This window comes from Bos taurus, chromosome 18 (assembly GCF_002263795.3).
Source record: "Bos taurus isolate L1 Dominette 01449 registration number 42190680 breed Hereford chromosome 18, ARS-UCD2.0, whole genome shotgun sequence".
NCBI classification, from domain to species: Eukaryota; Metazoa; Chordata; class Mammalia; order Artiodactyla; family Bovidae; genus Bos; species Bos taurus.
In genome coordinates, this window is record NC_037345.1 from 24,421,279 (window position 1) to 24,439,395 (window position 18,117).

Below are 18,117 nucleotides of genomic sequence, written 5' to 3' on the forward strand. Positions count from 1 at the left end.
CTTCTCAGCTTCTTTAATCCCATTTTGTGACATTTTTTCTTCCCTGAGGTCCAGCCTCCCTGGCTGCCTTTTTGCTCATTTCTGCCCCAGGGCCTTTGCATATGCTCTTCCCTCTTCCTCAGCTCTTTCCTGACCAGCTCTCTTTCCCTTATCTCCTCTAACTACCCCACACTGTTCAAGCCCAGCTTCTTCTAGTGGAATATATCACTACATGAAACGACCTTGCTTATTCTCTTACTTGTCTATCCCCCTTCTCTAAAGCTGCAAGAGCCTTAAAGACAGGGAGATTGTCGATTTTAGAGAACAGAGTTAAGAGCTCTGTTCTTAGAAACTTAGAAAACGCCAACCCATGATTGGTCTTCCACTGGTATTCACAGAATGAACACATGTGTGCTGAAGAAATAGGGACTGGTGAGGTCTGTGTGACTGAAACTCTAAGAAGATTCAAAGAAGAAACAGGCTTTCTATTTGGTAGGAGGGCTGGCCACAACTCCGAACCAGGGTCTCCCTACTGCCATTTTCCAGTGATGAAGTCACAATGTGCCTGGGACACAGAGCCAGGCCTCTCTCCCATTCTGGCCCTCTGGTTCCCTCAGGCTTGTTCCTCTCCTGAGGCTGAGGGTCCCTTCAACTCCTCTTTGCCTACTTGGCTGGAACGGCCCCCCGCAGCCAGCTCAGACTCATGGTCCTTTTTTCTCCGACCCATGTGCATTCAAAGAGACGGGGACCCCAGGGGTTATTCTGTCTTACACTCTTCCCTTCGGAAGAGCCTCACAGGACCCTGGTCCTACAAACCCTGACAGTATTATGAGACAAATCCCTGCCTCGCAGGGCCCCACACTCTCAGTGGAGTGCACACGTGGGTGCAACACACCCTGGTGCCACAGTTCCCTGAGCTGATGTCCCAGTTTTCGTTCTCAATTAGCGCTGCAGTTCTGAGAGCTTGATTTCGTTATAATTTATTATCTCAGTTGAGGATGGCCAAGGGAGAAGGCGGGGAATTCCTCACCACAAGAACATCTGTTCTGCTGGACAGCAAAATTTAAATTATAACCTCGAGACTTGAGCAGAAGCTTACAGATCATTCCGTCCAGTTTCCTAATTCTATTATTTTTTTAAGATTTACTTATGTTTTGGCTGCTCTGGGTCTTCACTGCTCTGCATGGGCTTTCTCTAGTTGCGGCAACCGGGGACCACTCTCTGGTTGCGGTGCGTGGGCTTCTCATTGCGGGGGCTTCTCTTGTCGCAGAGCACAGGCTCTACCTAGGGTGGGCGGGCTCAGCAGTTGCGGCCCCCAGGATCTAGAGCACAGGCTCCACAGCTGTTTGCACAGGCTTAGCTGCTCCTCGGCACGTGGGATCTTCCCAGACAAGGGGTCAAGCCCACGTCCCTTGCATTGCAAGGTGGTTTCTAAACCACTGGACCGCCAGGGAAGCCCCAGTTTCCTAATTTTATATATGAAGGTACTAAGTCCCAGAGACGTGAAGGAACTTGCCTGAGGCCACCAAGCCAAACAGGGACAGAGCTGGGGTCAAACTTGTCTTTAATCCCAGTTCAGCTTTATCTCCACCCAAACAATGTTCTTTCAATTTGGTGTTTATCCCTTCCCCTCCACTGAAACTGCTCTTTCCAAGGCCAGTAACAGCCTCAATCCAGAGAAGGCAATGGCACCCCACTCCAGTACTCTTTCCTGGAAAATCCCATGGACAGAGGAGCCTGGTGGGTTGCAGTCCATGGGGTAGCTAAGAGTCGGACACGACTGAGCGACTTCACTTTCACTTTTCACTTTCACGCATTGGAGAGGAAATGGCAACCCACTCCAGTGTTCTTGCCTGGAGAATCCCAGGGATGGGGGAGCCTGATGGCCTGCCATCTATGGGGTTGCACAGAGTCGGACATGACTGAAGCGACTTAGCAGCAGCAGCAGCAGAAATAGCCTCAATCAACAAATTCTGGGTTGGCCAAAAAGTTCAATCGCCTTTTTCCTTTACATCTTATGGAAAAACTCAAACGAACTTTTTGGCCCACCCAATACAATGGTCTGTTTTCAGTCTTCATCTAATGGGGCAATGCCATGAACAGAACACACACACAGAACTTCCTGCAGCACACATGGCGTGGTCTCCTTGCGCTCCTCTGACCTCCAGCCCCTTTTCCCAGGTGAGCTACTTCTGTGTCTATCAAAGGCAGGTGCCTCTGCATCTGTCAAAGGCTTCACCTCCACAACAGGGGAGGCTCCTTCCCTGAGAGCCCTCCTCTCCATCTGCAGACTCTCTCCAGGGACAGTACACCCACTGACTCTCATGGTCTTACCACACAGGACAGCCCAGCCCCATCTCCTTCTAGAACTGACCTCTCTTCTAAATGGCAGAATGACTTCCCCAAGAACACTGTGAACACAAAAGTCATCTGGGAAGGACCTGAAATTTGTACCAGTGGTCTGACTTGCCACCTTTCTCCTACCACTTCCCTCCCTACTCCTATGCCTCCTAACTTGATGGCATAACTAAGTTCTATCATCCAGGTTCCAAACTGGGGGGACTTCTCTGATCTATTCTTCTCTCCCCATGTTCAACTGGACACCAGGTCTCAACTATTCTGCCAAAATCTCTCCCGCACCCAATTCCTCATTACCTCTCCTAGCGATCCTCTAGTACAGACTACAGAATTTTTCTCTCTCTGCTCTTAAGCCTCTTCTATGGTCTCCCTCTTCAAGCTCTCCCAACTTGGCACCCTACTATCCTACCATGTAGGGAGAAGATTAGTGTCCCTACCATGGATTCAGTGTATCCTGAAACCAAATGTGCAGGGAAGCCTACAACCCAGCTCCACTCATCCTTTACACACTTCTCCTCATATACCCCTCAACCCTAATTCCAGTCACACAGGACTGCCCCACCCCCATGACGGCAGCCTGATTGCTCGAGCTGTGCTTTTATGTTCTCATACTGTTTTGTCTTCCTGGAAGGCCTTATCCATTTTCAAAATGATTTTGGTTATAAAGGAGAGGATTCCAGCTCAAATTAGTCTATATAAAGAAGAAGGGATTTATTGGTTCACATAACTGTCCGGTGCATAGAGCCTGCTTCAGAGACTGCAATCAGTTCAGTTCAGTCACTCAGTTGTGTCTGACTCTTTGCGACCCCATGAATCACAGCACGCCAGGCCTCCCTATCCATCACCAACTCCCAGAGTTCACTCAGACTCACGTCCATCGAGTCAGTGATGCCATCCAGCCATCTCATCCTCTGTTGTCCTCTTCTCCTCCTGCCCCCAATCCCTCCCAGCATCAGAGTCTTTTCCAATGAGTCAACTCTTTGCATGAGGTGGCCAAAGTACTGGAGTTTCAGCTTTAACATCACTCCTTCCAAATAGTCAAATGTCTTTCTGGCTTCCCCTCTCTCCTTTTCTCTTTCCTCTCCATTCCCCCATATCCTGAAGTCTCTCCCACAATAGGTAAGCTTCCTTTCTGCAGAGAGTAATGCAGACGTGGAAACATGGCCGCAGATAGCTCCGCGCTACCATCAGTTCAATCCGGTGAGGACCTTGCTGGGGCCCCAGAGGAAGAGCTCCTTTCTCACAAGGACTGTAAAATCCCAGAGAAGGACTCTGGCCGACCTGGACTGAGTCACACCCCATCCTCTGGGCCAGGGGTATGGGATTTTGTGAATGGCAAGGTCTGGTCACATGCCCATTTCTATCAGCAGTGATAGCAGCTCTCATTTCTCTACCTGGTGCCTCTAGGCTTCATCCTGAGCCCTTGTCCGAATCAAACCCCACTTCTGCCTCTTCTGTGTACTGACTTGTCTCCTCCACTCTCTGAAGGCAGGAATTGGATCCCTAGGCGAACAGTTTAAGACCTCACTCAAAGGTGTGACTCCAGAAAACTTTCACAGTCTGCAATTACTATGTCCAATTATTTGCTTATGAAGTGGTGGCCTGATTCCCCTGGGGCAGACTTGCTCACTACCAAATCTCCAAGCACCTAAAACAGTGCCTAACACAACCGGTGCTGGATAAATATTGAGTAAACGAACAAATGAGTGGTTTGAACAGAGATTACCAGCCTTTGGTATTTGTTAAATGAGCACAGCTGCTTTTTAATTCTCCCTACTTTACAGAGAAAAACAAATGACAAGGCAGGAACTCCAACTTTTTGTACCCACCATCCCACGCCCAAATTTCTGTATACAATCCTTGTGCTTATGATCTTTCTGCCAGTCTCAGGAGAAGGGATGCGCGTTCATGTCCAGATCAAGTTGCTCATCCTGACTCTGCACTTCCTCCCTGACCATCCTCTCTGGGCTCTGCTCCTCCTACCACTTCCTCCTTCCTCTACCTTCCACACCCCCCTCAGTCTGGGCTCTTTCTTTACAGCTTCTCGGTGGATCCAAGTCCCTCCACGGGAGCCAAATGAAGTCAAATAAACCCTCCCTGAGCCCCACTACCTCTCTCCTCCCTTCTGTCTCTGCCTTTCCTTATATAGCTCCAATTTCTTTTCCAGGAGACTCCACTTCTGGCCTCAACTTCCTCAGTCCCACTTGCTTAACCCTACTGCATTTTGGCTTTTCTCCCACCATTCTGTTGAAACTGTTCTTGCCATGGTCACTGCCAACTTTCCAGACCCAGAGGGCATCTGCCGGTCTTCCTCGTATTTGACTGTGGCAGTATCTGACTCAACTAACCACTTCCGAGCCTTCTTGAAATTTTTTTCTTCCTTGGCTCCCATGATACTGCTTTCTCTTGGTTTTTTCTTTTCCATCTCTTGGCTCCCTCCTTGCTAGTTTCACAGGCTCCTCTCCCTAGATGGTCCTCCGTTTCTGGAACTGTGTGGGGAGCGCTCTGTGCGCATCCTGTGCCTTCTCTCCCTCTCTCACTCGGCCCCTGTGGCTCTCACTGCCCGCAAGCACCACAGAATTTCAAACTGACCCCCCTCCTCAGGTGCACCCTATTTCCTCACCCACTATCCAACCGCCTGCCTGCCAGGGATCTCCACTTAGCCTATCCACAACAATCATCAAGATGACCAAATAAGTCAGCATTTTTCTCCTGGAGCCTTCCCTCTTCCTCCTTCATTTCTCCATCTCAGGGACTGGCACTACATCCCACCAGTGGCCCAAGCCAGGAATCCTGGACTCATTTTTGTGTACAGCCTTTAAAATGTACAGCCCCCTCAATACCATTCCAATTGATCATCCAAAAAAATTCAATTATTCCACTGTGCAAATGGCTCTTAAATCTGTCTCCTTTTCTCACCTCCTGCTACCACTGCTTTAGTTTAAACTTTTCCCTCCTGGAAAAACAGTCACAGAAATAACTTTCCATCTGGTCTCCCAACCTTAGAACCTGACTCCTTCCAGTCACACAGGTGATCTTTCTAACGTGCAAAGTCACCCTGCCACCCATTTCCTTAAAACCTTCTGGTTCTCGAAAGTTCTCATCACAAGGCTAAAAAAAAACAAAAACTAACTCTGCGTGGTGATGGATGTTAAATAGACTTATTGTGGTGATCATTTTGCAATACATACAAATACTGAATCATTTCACTGTATAGTTGAAACTAGTATAATGTCATGTCAGTTAAACTTCAATTAAAAAAAAAAAACAAAACACCCTTTAGTGGCATCTCATTATATTGAGAATAAAATCCAAAGTCCTTGGTACGAGGAACTTCATGACAGATCTGTCTCATCTTTCATCCTCCATCTCTTGACACTTCTTTCATATATGGTGCTCTAATCACACCAAATTATTCCACATCCCAACATGTTCCACGTGGCGACATAGCTCAGTATCTTCTTACACTCTGGTCCATCTGCCTGCCATTCTTGTCCTCCACCTGCTAACGACCACTCATCAAGACTGAGCCCACATGGCATTTCTCTTGGCCAATGTCCCTGAACCTCACACATAGAGAAGGTACCCTCTGTTCTCCCTCAGCCTCCTGACACTTCCTGCTCTGAAGTAGAAGTGTGTTTTACATGTATCTGCCTTTAGGCTGAGTTCCGCAAGAGCAGGGACTAAGACCTTCCTCCATACCTCCGTATATATGTCTAACGCACACCTGGTGCTCAGTAAATGCTTATGAGTGAGCAGATGGATGGATGGATATCCTATTATCCTGTTTCTCTTCTCTGACCACTTCCTTCCAACAGAGTCAGAGCCTTCAGTGGCAGGTCCTCTCTGCTGTCACCTACTAATGGCCCACACTTCTGAGGCTGGAATGGAAATTATTTCAGGAGCTGTCCAGATGGTGGTTAGGGAACACTGAGAATCAATGTGATACGCGATGGTGACCACCACCTCCAAAAGGGACCCAGCACCAACCAAGCACCTGCTCTTCTCTCAGCCACTGACCTCAACCAAGGCTCGTGCCACCCCGTTTGCTGATGGTACTAGGTCCCAGACTGCCAGCTCTCTATTGCCCACGCAAGTGGTGATCTAGTAACAGCTGTGCAGGGTAGGAATAGAATGGATACAGGTTTGGGAGTTAGACAAATCATGATCTTAACATATTGCTGTCACCTACTAAGCTGTGTGACCTTGAGTAAGTCACCTAGCTTCTCTGTGCCTCGCTTCCTCATCTGTAAGATGGGACTGATGACTATTTCATCATGGGTTGATGAGAAGAAACAAATGAAGATAACAGATGGGACTGAAAATGATGAACACAGTTTAAGACCAAAGGCTTTCAATACTATTATTCAGTCCTATGTAGAAATGAGTCTGCATTCTTTGCATGCCTCAGTTCTTTCTCTTTCTTCAATTAACATTTATTAAGCATCACTGGGCTCAGTGCTGTATGATGGGCAAAAATAAGTCACCATTCCTTCTCTTAGGGAGCTCTGGTAGGGAGGGGACACCCAGACTAGGAAGGGAGACAGACACATCAACATCTAATTAATGTGTGATAAATATTAGTGCTCTACGATTCTGAAGGCAGGCGGCCCAGGTTGATCTTATAGCATGGCAAAGTTGTTCCTATAAGTAACAATTTTCCACAGAAAACCTATCTGCTGGTCAAGCCATCAGCAGAGAATCCGGGGTAAATTCTTGACCATGGAGCTCTATCCTTATATATATTATTCCCCTTTTCTCCATTCTTGGTTGAGAAATCAAGTGAGCAGGGGGACAAAATCAGGGTACTGACTATTAGCCTTGCAGGATTTTATTTTAATTTTTTTGGTGCTATGAAAAGCACAATGTTTTCCCTCTTTTCTGTAAAGAAAATTAGAACTAAAGATGGCTCCGCAGATAAAAAGCTGTGGGTGGTAAACACTCCCACTATTGTCCCCCTGCATTTCAGGCTTCCAGGTTTCTCTTTGCAGTTACTGAGCTAGAAACCTGAAAGAGGCCTGAGGAAGTCCAGCCCATATCCTAAGGAAGAGATGAACAGACAGACTCAGGGGGCTAAATGACTTGCCCAAAGTCAAGTTAGAGAAGGAACCAAAATTAAAACACAGCCCTCCTGATTCTCCCCTTTACCCATTCTGCAAATCCCCCGACTTCATAGAGCTTGGGCACCTGAACTTGGGCAGGTTCCTTCTTGTCTGTGCAGCCATCCCATCTCGGGTAGAAGCCAGGGCTGTCTCTTTTGCTAAGCATCCTGGAAGCCACAGACAAACCACTTCTTCCTCTAACATGTCACTGGGTCCTTCTCCCATAAACATCTTGTTTCTCAATCACAGGATACTTTCAGATCCTCCTCTTTGGTTTGAGAAGCATGTCTGCATGAAAAGTTTGGTTAGAGGTGGTTTTCTTTAAATGCCTTTCAGGACTCTGACTTTCCTGGCTGACAAAGCTTTGTGGTTGAGGTTGCTATTCTGCAATTATCTTGGCCTTAAGAAAGCTTTCATGGGTACCCCCAAACCCCCTCAGGAGGGAGCCAGAATTGATTCTTCTATGTTTAGAACCTTGCATCAAAGACCTCAAGACCCTGAACTTGAAGGTAATTCCCAGTTTCCTTGACCACTTAGAACAGAAAAGGAGCTTGGGGCAGCCCCAGGACAACTACTCCACGAAACGGGGCCCCCCAGAGAGGCAGGAGCAGAGCAACTTGTCTCGACTCCTGGTCCAGTGCTCTCTCCCACTCCCTGTAACATCACTCCAGCCTCCTGGGCTGAAGCAGCTGCGCCATCAAAAATGTCACATCACTTATGACAACACAGTTAGTTATATAACTGATGCTGCAGAGCAGGCAAGGCGGAAAAGACCTGAGCGTGGACCACAGCGCCCCCCTTCTGGCTCTCTGGCAAGCTATGGCCCACATCCTTCAGAATTCCATATGGGAAGGAACACCCACTAATCAGTCAAAGGAATCAAGACTGTAGCTGACAATTGTAAAATGATTTCTAGAAAACTGTTATGAGGGCATTTCATATATTACATCCCTTAATGCTCACAACACTGTTAGTTATTTTTACCGTCCACCCCATTTCATATGTAAGAAAACTGAGGCACAAAAACTGAAGTTTAAGAGCAGGCATCTAGTGAGTGGTACAGTCAAGATATGAAGTCAAGCAGCCTGGTTACAGAGTCCAAGCTGCTAACCACCTCTCAGTTTTAAAAACAAACTAAACCACTTCTCTCAATAGGAACCTTACCTATCTCTTTGAAACAGTAGAAGGCCACTGCTCCTTCCTCCTGCCATTTCTCAGGCGATTTCTTTTCTATCCACTATTGTGCATGAATGAGAGACACAAAATAAAATAAGAATGTGATACTGGTTGGAATAAATTCTTAGAATGGAGTTTGAGCACTTTCAAGCTTTTTATGGCAATGCAATCAATAAAGTGAGGTGAAGTGCTCTTTGTATAGCATCTGCTAGCCATTTTAAAATCCATGTAGTACATGTTTAAATATATTCAAAAATTTAAAAAACTTTTTTTTTTTCAAAGTCAAAATTTGTTCTTTGCTAGTGTCAAATTTTGGAGTAATCCTTTCAAAAAAAAATTTTTTTTTTCAGTTTGAAATCATCTCAGCAGTTTGTCTACTGTCTTTTGGATCAAAATGTGCTCTTGTGATCATGGTCTGTCTAGATTTCTAAGGAATGTGAGACTGAAAACACCTCGGAGAGAGGGAACCAAGTCCCTGAATTAGATGGATGGAACATACATCAGAAAAATAAGACCTTCCTCTGCTCATATTAAATCTCCAGTGTTAACAGGCACTGTGAGCCGCTGAAAAATCTAAGTGATCCTGTCCCATCTTTAGCAGGTGTGGCTAAATGCACAATATAATCTGGGGAGCTCCAAGCACTTAAAAAAAAAAAAAAAAAAAAAAGACAGTCCTCTAACTCTGGGCACTATAAACCTAATCTAGCCCTACAATAGAGACTAGAAATTCTGGATTTCTCTGGAGTCTTGTCAATCTTGTATGAAGTTTCATCCATTTAATCTCATCAGCAACACCCTTTCAATAAGCACACGGGTTCAATTTCAGAATCCGACAGGTGACAGAGGTTCAAGAATTCCACAGCTGATTCCTGAGGAGATCAGGTGGACTCTGGGCTACTCTTCTGGCAGGAAGGTCTGCTGGTGTTTACAGCTCAGTGAACAGTAAGGAGGAAGAGAGCACCATCCATCAGCAAAAGAGAATGCTTCTGCTACTTGATCTGACATTCTGTTTGCACTCACAATGTCTCCAGAGAGCAAGGTGCATCCATTTGGATAAACATGGAGACAGGAGGAAGGGGAGGGCGAGCAGAGCAGCCAAAGAGATGACTGCAGAAACAAGTCCACAGATCTAGAAGAGCAGCTCTCAGGGGAACGCTGCCTCAACATGGGACCCGTTGGGGATGTGCAGGAAACACCCTTCCAGACCACTGTACTTTTACCGAGTAATGGTTCCAAGTTGCTACTCATCTCCACTCATGCCTGCCACTTAGCAGGTGCCAAACAGCAGTGTGTTGAATGAACACAGGCTTGCCCTGAACTCAAGCCAAACAATCCACACCCCAATCACAAAGTCAGAGTCATCTGGTAGGAGGAAACTACCAGCTTTCGGCAATCTTAAAATCGCCTTCCCTGTCTGGTAGGGTCTGTTCTCAGAATCGTTTCCTACTGGAAGGGCAGGGCTAATTTGTATGAGCAATGACGTCCTTACCGGGCAAATCCATAAGTTTTGATTTACTAATGGCACTGAGCAAGTACTTGGAAAAGAACACACATCCAAAGTGTTCCACTTTACCGCATCCATCTACATAAAGCTTACCAGCTAGCAAGCCATGCCTCATTGCCACCTTCGGACTCTCTAGCTCCCTAAAAATTAACCAAATGCACCAGAGACAACAGATAGCCCGAACAGGACATCAAAGAAAACTCAACACCTCAAATGAGGACAAACTGTGGTGCCCGCAGCAACTTCACGGTTCATTTTACATTTTCATCAGGTAGACAGTCCAAGTAGTTGTCACTATTTGTTCAGAATGGGAAGTCGCTTAAAGGGATTATGTTGATTCCACATATAATGCCCTGAGAGAGTTCTTTGGGAGGGTTTGGTGATTAACTAAAGTTAACACTTATTGTTAAAACTTTGAAAGTGAAAGTGAAGTCGCTCAGTCGTGTCCGACTCTTTGTGACCCCATGGGCTGCAGCCTATCAGGCTCCTCCGTCCATGGGATCTTCCAGGCAAGAGTGTTGGAGTGGATTGCCATTTCCTTCGCCAAGGGATCTTCCTGACCCAGGAATCAAACCCGGGTCTCCCGCATTGTAGACAGACGCTTTACCGTCTGAGCCACCAGGGAAGCTGCAAAAATGACGAGGCTGTATCACAGGTGAGGTCATGACCTCCTAACAAGCAAAATTATTTAAAATGCTGCACACACAAAAGTCACTGATTACTCATGGTATGTATAAAATTATATTTTGCTGTCTCGATGATCACTGCTTATTTCTCAGTACAGAAATATTTTGGATTATCCGACATTGAACTACGAAACACTAGTTCACAATCACATGTGTTCTGCTGCGCTTAGTCGCTCAGTTGTGTTTGACTCTTTGTGACCCCATGGACAGCAGCCTGCCAGGCTCCTCTGTCCATGGGGATTCTCCAGGCAAGAATACTGGAGTGGATTGCTATGCCTTTCTCCAGGGGATCTTCCCAACCCAGGGATCAAACCTAGATCTCCCACAATGCAGGCAGATTCTTTACCATCTGAGCCACCAGGGAAGCTCAAGAATATTGGAGTGGGTAGCCTATCCCTTCTCCAGGGGATCTTCCTGACCCAGGAATCAAACCTGGGTCTCTTGCATTGGAGGCGGATTCTTTACCAGCTGAGTTGCCAGAGAAGCCCACACATGAAAGTGGGAGGTGGGGGGGAATAAAACCTAGCGAGCTATGTTCGAATGAAAATTTTAAGAAAGTATTAGGAATCAGGGTTTTCAATGACAATTTAACCCGTGGCATCTCTTGATGGATGCACATTTCCCACTGCAAAATGTGTCAGGCAAAAGAATTTCAAAGATCAGTCTCCCCGTACTGATATCCTAGGCTGATATGGGTGTTAACACTTTGTTCTAAGCAGCATCTGCCAGTCAGGCTTTTCCATATACTTTCAGTTAGTAGGGGCATACATGGAAGTCTCGTCCTTCTTATAATCAGCATGCCATAACATGGATAAGAAGGTAGGCTGAATGGAGTGGCTCTTTGCTCTTTTGGAAACGCTGACTTCAAAGGATCTAGAGATGTTTCTCTATCAACAGTCTTCTTCTCAATGCAAAAGGCTGAGCCATTAAAGCCTAGTCCCTGTTAGGAAGTCATCAAGTTCTCACAGGACATCACCCATGGAGAACGCGCTAATTGCATTTGCCCAGGTGAAATAAACAGCATCCAGATTAACTCCTAAGTATGGTCTGATAAGTTGGTCACCCATTGTGCTGCCCAGGCAAGTCCAAAATTGCGTTCTGTAAACGCCACCTAGATTTTCAGGGCCAGCCCCACCCAGAGAACAGTACAGTTCTCCTGACTCAACTGATGCTCAGCCAAGTGGTGATCTGGAAAATCACCTCTTCGAGGGAGGACTCACAGGAATTTGTCACTAGGATACAGTGACACCAATCCCACATTTTGTGGTTAATAAAACAAGTTCTGCATCCAGCTTGGCACAAGGCCCTGATCTGATTTATCTCAAGCCGAGCTGGAGGGCTCATAGGAAGAGCAGCCATTCATGAATGCTTCAGCAGGACACGACGACGCAGGGACCCTAGCTGCAAAATTTACATGGGCCAGAAATCTTTCTGACTGACCTTTTGTGAGCAAACTGCTCACTTTCTAGACAGAACTGATGTATTTTAGAAAATATATTCAGTTTTACCTACAAAAATCTCAACTTTGCCTGATAATCTTTCTCCAAAAAGGCGTCCTGTGGGATGATGGGGGGGGGTGGGGGTGGGGGGGGACCGGGGGAGAGCAGGGAAAAGAGAAAAAGTGCCAGGTCGTCTGATTTAACCATCCGAAACATCTAACGCTTTATTTTTTTAAAATTGTTTTTCTCTCCATCTTCCGTGTAACCAACCATAAGTCCCTTAAGACTTTTCCGGGGAAGTCTAAATACAGCCTTCATTACACAATTAGAAATTTTCATTCTAAAATGGCACACCTATCTCCTTGGAAAGCGTGGCTCTCTTTGATTAAAAAAGGAAAGGTACCCTTCAGGGGAGTCGGTATATATTTTTACACTTATTAAATCAGCCTAGTTTATGAGGCTTGTTCAGGAAAAGCAGATAAGGAGTTGCTTTGGCGGATGTAAAGTTAATTTCCAGGCTGGAGCCTACCCCGCACTTCATCCCCGCTCCCTTCACCCGAGTGTTTCCGAAAGCCTTCGGTCCCCTCGTCGAAGAAGCTCGGCTCTCTCCGCCGGGGTCCCCGCTCGGTTCCGAACACTGCCGAGTCCCTCCGAGCCCCGCGCCCAGACTGCGCCGAGCCGAGCCCAGCCGAGCGCCACCGAGCTGAGCCTCATCGACTTTTCCGGCCTCGGCTGGGCGCTGTCCACCACTCGCAGCGCCTGAAACCTCACCCCGCTCCGGTGGCTGGGGCTTCTAACCGGCTTCAAGCCGGTCACCGCAGATTACAGAGTTCTGAAGTTTTGAAATGTCCCCCGCTGGGAGAAAGGTGTGGTGCTGCTTGCATTTACCGACCTGCAAGAGCTCCTGGCAGATGCAATATGCACCTTGTTGCAAAGTGCAATTCCCCAGGCCCCGCCTCCCCATCCATTTGGGTTGCACACGCTCCAAAGAAGCCCCAGGCCAAATTACCCGTAGCTCAGTGGGGTGCGGCAAGCCGAGGGGCCTCTGCAAAGAAAGCCCCAGGGAGCTCTAGAACAAAAATAAGAACATGTCAAGCCGACGGGAGAAATTGTCTCCGAGTCGCTACTCCCTACCATCATGGCGCCGCCTAGAACCCGCTTGTCATGCCTGTTACACATGCAAGATTTTTTGCATATTGGTTTTGAAATCGCAGGCATGCTTCGTCTCCCACCCACCTTTCTGCGAAAGGGGTTTTTATTTTCCATTATTTTCCTACGGGATGCAATTACTTCGGCTATTCTGTCAAGTTGAAAAATAATCATTTTTGTTTACTGCACAGCAACCCCTAATTAGGAGCTGTGTGTGCACGAAGGTGTCACAGCAAAGCGACGTGGAATCCTCGCTAAACGGTCTTAACGAACTCCTCCGTCCCGAACTGACAAGACAACGAAGCAGCAGGGCCAGGAGGCCCGAGGCGCGTTCCCTTTTCCTAAAGCCACCCCCTCCCCAAGCAAAGCTGCCCGTGGGCTCACCAGGAACTGCTAACCAGGAGTGGATGGGGCAAGAAGCAAGCCTGGGAGTAGCAAGGAGGGGCCAGGCTCCTTACTGAGCAAGTGTGAAAGGGAAGGAATATCCCATTTTGTTTTAATTTTCAACCATCACTCAAATCCACCCCCAGTTAATTAGGAGGGGAAACTGATATCTAAAGGCAGAAGGGGGTGGTGCGGCAAGTGGGGCCTGAAATCCGCATTGTGGGTAGATTACATGGAACACAGCCTATGCAGAGTGTAAATAACTACATTGATAAAGGCCAGAGAGTGAACGAAAACTGCCAGTGTCAGGAGAGCAAAGGCTGGAAAGGTGGGGGAGAAGGAAGGGGCAGCAAGGGGCGGGCATTCAGCCTCTCATCCAGCGTCCTACCTTCCACCTCTACCTTGGATACATCTGTGCCAGTCTCATTCGATTGGAAGTCCACCCCTGCCCCTACCACACGCCCCTTCCCCAAACATTCGTCTTTTTGATGGGAGGGGGCAGAAACCACAGCCTCTAATTCAGCACCAAATCCATGAACAGCAGACACCTGATACTCCACCCTAGCCTAGGGCTGTGTCCCCTCCATGTTTTTGCCAAGTTCAAAAATCACTGCCCCAGGAGAAGAGCAGGGGTAAATGGGATTATGGATGTGGAGTGGGGGGAGGGGTGGAAGAAGGAGAGAGAGAGAGATATGCAGAATGAAACAGAGACACAGAAACAGAAATGGAGGCAGTGATACACAGGAAACATCCCACAAACAAGAGTAATGACCATAATCATGCCAATAATGTGATGTTCTGATCAATATGGCGGACACTGTCATTCATACAACTACAGGCGCTCCCCTTCCCTCCACCCCCTTGGGGAGAAAAAAAAAACACCCACCCTGGGAGTTGGGGTGGAGGACCCAGAACCAACGCAGGGCCTGGGAGAGGGGAGTCAAATTCAGGGGCGTGTGTGTGTGTGTGTACGAATTAAAAACCGGGCCTGGAGAGCGATGTGAAGTGAACAAGGTAATAAAATTCATTTTAAAAATTACGCTTAATAAAAGTACAAATCCCAATACCACAGGGACTTACTTCATCTGCTTCACAATGGTGCTTTTTCCTGATTCTCCAGCCCCTGTTGGGACAGACAGTGGGGGGGAAATTGGTGAGTGTCAGCTTAGGGGAACGGGGGGGGGGGGGGCGCTGCAGGGGGAAGGGGGTAAGGCATGCTAAAGAGTGGGCGATCGTGGGCACATCGTGGTGCCAACTCGCGGGCCAGGTCTCCCCAGGAGCGAGCGGGGTCGGGGGACTGGTTGGGGGGTGCAGAGTGTCCGGGGTCGAGGGATGGGGGTGGCAGCCCCGGTCCTTACCCAGCAGGAGTAATTTCACGTCTTTGGCGGCGCTGATGCCATCCTCTTTGAGGTTTTTCTCAATCGCCTTGCTCCGCTCGAGGGCGGCTCGCTCCTCTGCGCTCAGAGTACATCCCATGGTGGCCCCTTCCCTGCCACAGCCCGCACGACTCTGCTGGCACGGCTCCCCGGCTCGGCGCGCCCCCCACCCCCCCAAAGAGCAGAACCTGGGCTCAAAGGGGAAAAAATCACGATAGCCTCCCCTTGGCTGAAAACAAAAATGTCGAGAAACCAGAACCCCCCAAAAAGACAGCCTCCAACAAGCTCCCAGCCGCGGAGACTCGCGGCAGCTGGCGGGGCTCTGGGGGGGGTGTCGAGGCGAAGGTGGCTGGGGTCTGGGGCTCCGGAGCCGAGGGAGGAGGCGCCCGCGGTCCGAGGAGGCGCGGGCTGCAGGCACTGAGGCTTGTGCACGACCCAAAATAAATAAAATAATAGTCGAGGCAGGAGCCGGAGTCGGCGGAGGGTGGGGTGGGGGGGCAGGGTGGGTCCTTCTACCGCTGCTGCCGGAGGAGGAGGCGGCGCGGGGTGTGGAGGGAGTGAGTTAGGGGGTGCCGCTAGTGCATTTGCATCGCGGATCCTCCGCCGTTGGTGCGTCCGCGGCGCCTTCGCCGACCCCCGCGCGCTGGGCAGGGCTGGGCAAGGGGCCGGGCCGGGGGGCAGGTCTCTAGCGGGAGGCGGTGTCGCTGTCTCCCAGAGCTCGCATCGCTCGACGGAGCCTACCGGAGAGAGAGGGAGAGCGAGAGGGAGAGCGAGAGGGAGCCGCGGGCAGCCGAGAGCTCGAGGGGGAGAGACAGGAGAGAGGCTGGGAGGGAGGGGAGAAAAAAATGAGGGGAGAGCGAGCGAGCAAGCGCGCGCGCACAGGCCGGGAGGGGGGAACAGGCGAGCGCAGCGCGCGAGTGCGCCAGCTGCTCTGCGCACCCCGCACCGCCAGCCGCCCGCTGACGTCAGCAGGGCCGCGCGCCGGGCCCCCGGGACCGGGAGGGGCGGGGGGCGGGGGAGGCGCGCGCGTCGGGGCCCGCGTCAACTAGCGGCGGCGCGCGCGTGGCGCGGCCTCCCCTCCCCCCACTCCCCGCAAGGCCCGAGGCTCCCTGAGGTGGGCTCGTGCAGGCCTAGCGGGGGCGGAGCCGGGGGCCGGGCTCGCGCCGCGGCGCCCCTCCCCGCCCCCGCCTCCGCCCCGGCCCCACGCGCCGGCGGCTCCGGCCCTCTGGTCAATGGGAGCGCGGGACTGGGTGGCCCGCGCCGCGGTCAGGTGGGTCCACTAGCTGCGGGCCGGCGCCGCCTCCCTGCCTCTGCCGTTTCTTCTCCATCTTGGCTCCGGCAGCTCACCTTCTTGGTTGCTCTCCTGCTGCTGGGGCCGTAACGGCTGAGGTCAGGTGGCCCCACCGAGGAGACGGTGGTTCTGAGGAAACCTGCGTTCCCTGTCATTCGCCCTTGGGGATTGGGGGCAGATTCGGATTTTTCGCTTCCTGCGTCCTACATTTATTGAGCACCTAGTATGTGAGAGAAGTAGGCTGTGAAGAGAGGAACACAGAAGGTTAAGATAAAGACAGGGCCAGTTCTCAAGGAGCCTCTGCCTCCCTTTGCCCTCGCGGATCCTGCTCCGTGATTCCCAGCCAAGGGGGCAGCACACGCGACAGTTCCCATGCTGAGAAGCTTTTCGATGGGCAGGACAGGTTTTCATGGAGTGATGCTTACTTCCTCAACATTTGCTTTTCTCATTTTGGAGGGTTTAGTTTGATTGTAACCTATCTCCCAAAATACAGATATGAATTTTGAATAAATTTTCGTTAAGAGAAGAGAGTTTCTTCCTCTTTCTGTTTTAAAATACTCCCCCATCTCTTTTTAAAATAAAACCCCAGAAACCTGGGTCAGTTAGTGTACACCTCATCCAATACTGAGGAAACACGTACACTTCTCCAAGGGTTGGGCATATTCTGTGTGGTCTGGGTGATTTTGAAGAAACTATTAAATAGTTCTCACTGCACAAAATGGTTTTACAATCAGTTCCATCAGGCAGCCTCAGGGGCACTCCTAGAGAAAGGGGCCAATGGGAAAGATTGCATGGGGATAGGAGAGGCAGGCGGCCAGTGGAAAACGTGTTTTTGTTTTTTTTTCTAACAGTTGGGCATTTTTGTGGCTCTAAAAGCGAACTTGTTTGTTTCATTTCAACAATAGAAAAAACACCCCTGTTTTTGGAAATGTTACCCAACATAAAAATACATTTGGAATGGGGAAAAAAAGGCAATTAAGGCCCACCCAGAAGAAAACATTTTTACCCCTGTATTTTTCAGTTTGTTTTTTCCCAGTTTGGGTTTGCCTAATTCCACAAATAGCTATTTATGTCAAAAGTTGTATGTAATGTAATTTGAATATTTACACTTAGATCACATTTTACATGTCCTAGAAAACTAACAAAAGTCTCCTATAGAGAATTGTTTTATGAAGTAAATAACTTCCCTTCTTCCCCACCCCAACCCCTACCCAATTTCCTTTTTTGTGTATAAAGGAGGGGAGTTTAGGGGATAAATATGGTTTCTTTAAAATCTGGGTGTCACTAAAAATCAGCCTCCCAGATTAAAACAGCTTAGCTAACCAACATTCTATAGAATTTGTTATTTCTTTTAAAGGTTGCTAGGATGATTATGCAGATCTATCAGATACAGGGAAAAAATTAAGCCACCTCACCCAGATTCTGCAATCCCTGAAAGGCTGCGTCTGAAATACTGAAGAGGTAAGACCATAGCCATTTCTTTGTAAATGGTGGGTCATATTTTACATTTTAATGCTCCTTCATATCAAGTAATTTTTATTTTAAGATCTTAGATTCTTGGGGCATTGTGGTTTATATGGTTGAATCAAACTGTCTCTGATTTTTGGTATATTTATTCCTTATTGGTGTCATACCTAGTATGGTGGAGACACAAACTTGTGTTTTGTGTTTTT

The 18,117-nt window shown here is 48.7% G+C and overlaps 2 protein-coding genes across 2 annotated transcripts in view; one reads left to right on the forward strand and one right to left on the reverse strand.

Moving 5' to 3' along the window:
- GNAO1 (G protein subunit alpha o1) overlaps nt 1-15,474 on the reverse strand; it is a 180,041-nt gene extending 164,567 nt beyond the window's left edge. The window contains exons 1-2 of the mRNA NM_174325.2: nt 15,136-15,474; nt 14,858-14,900 (exon numbers count right to left, since the gene is read on the reverse strand). Coding sequence (NP_776750.2) covers nt 14,858-14,900; nt 15,136-15,253 — 161 coding nt within the window. The 5' untranslated portion in view covers nt 15,254-15,474. The remainder of the gene's footprint in view (nt 1-14,857; nt 14,901-15,135) is intronic.
- An 871-nt stretch (nt 15,475-16,345) lies between these two features.
- The window catches only part of CES5A (carboxylesterase 5A), a 273,508-nt gene continuing 271,736 nt past the window's right edge, over nt 16,346-18,117 (forward strand). Inside the window, exons 1-2 of the mRNA XM_024978187.2 lie at nt 16,346-16,423; nt 17,802-17,905. The gene's annotated coding sequence lies outside the window, so the exon portion shown is untranslated. The remainder of the gene's footprint in view (nt 16,424-17,801; nt 17,906-18,117) is intronic.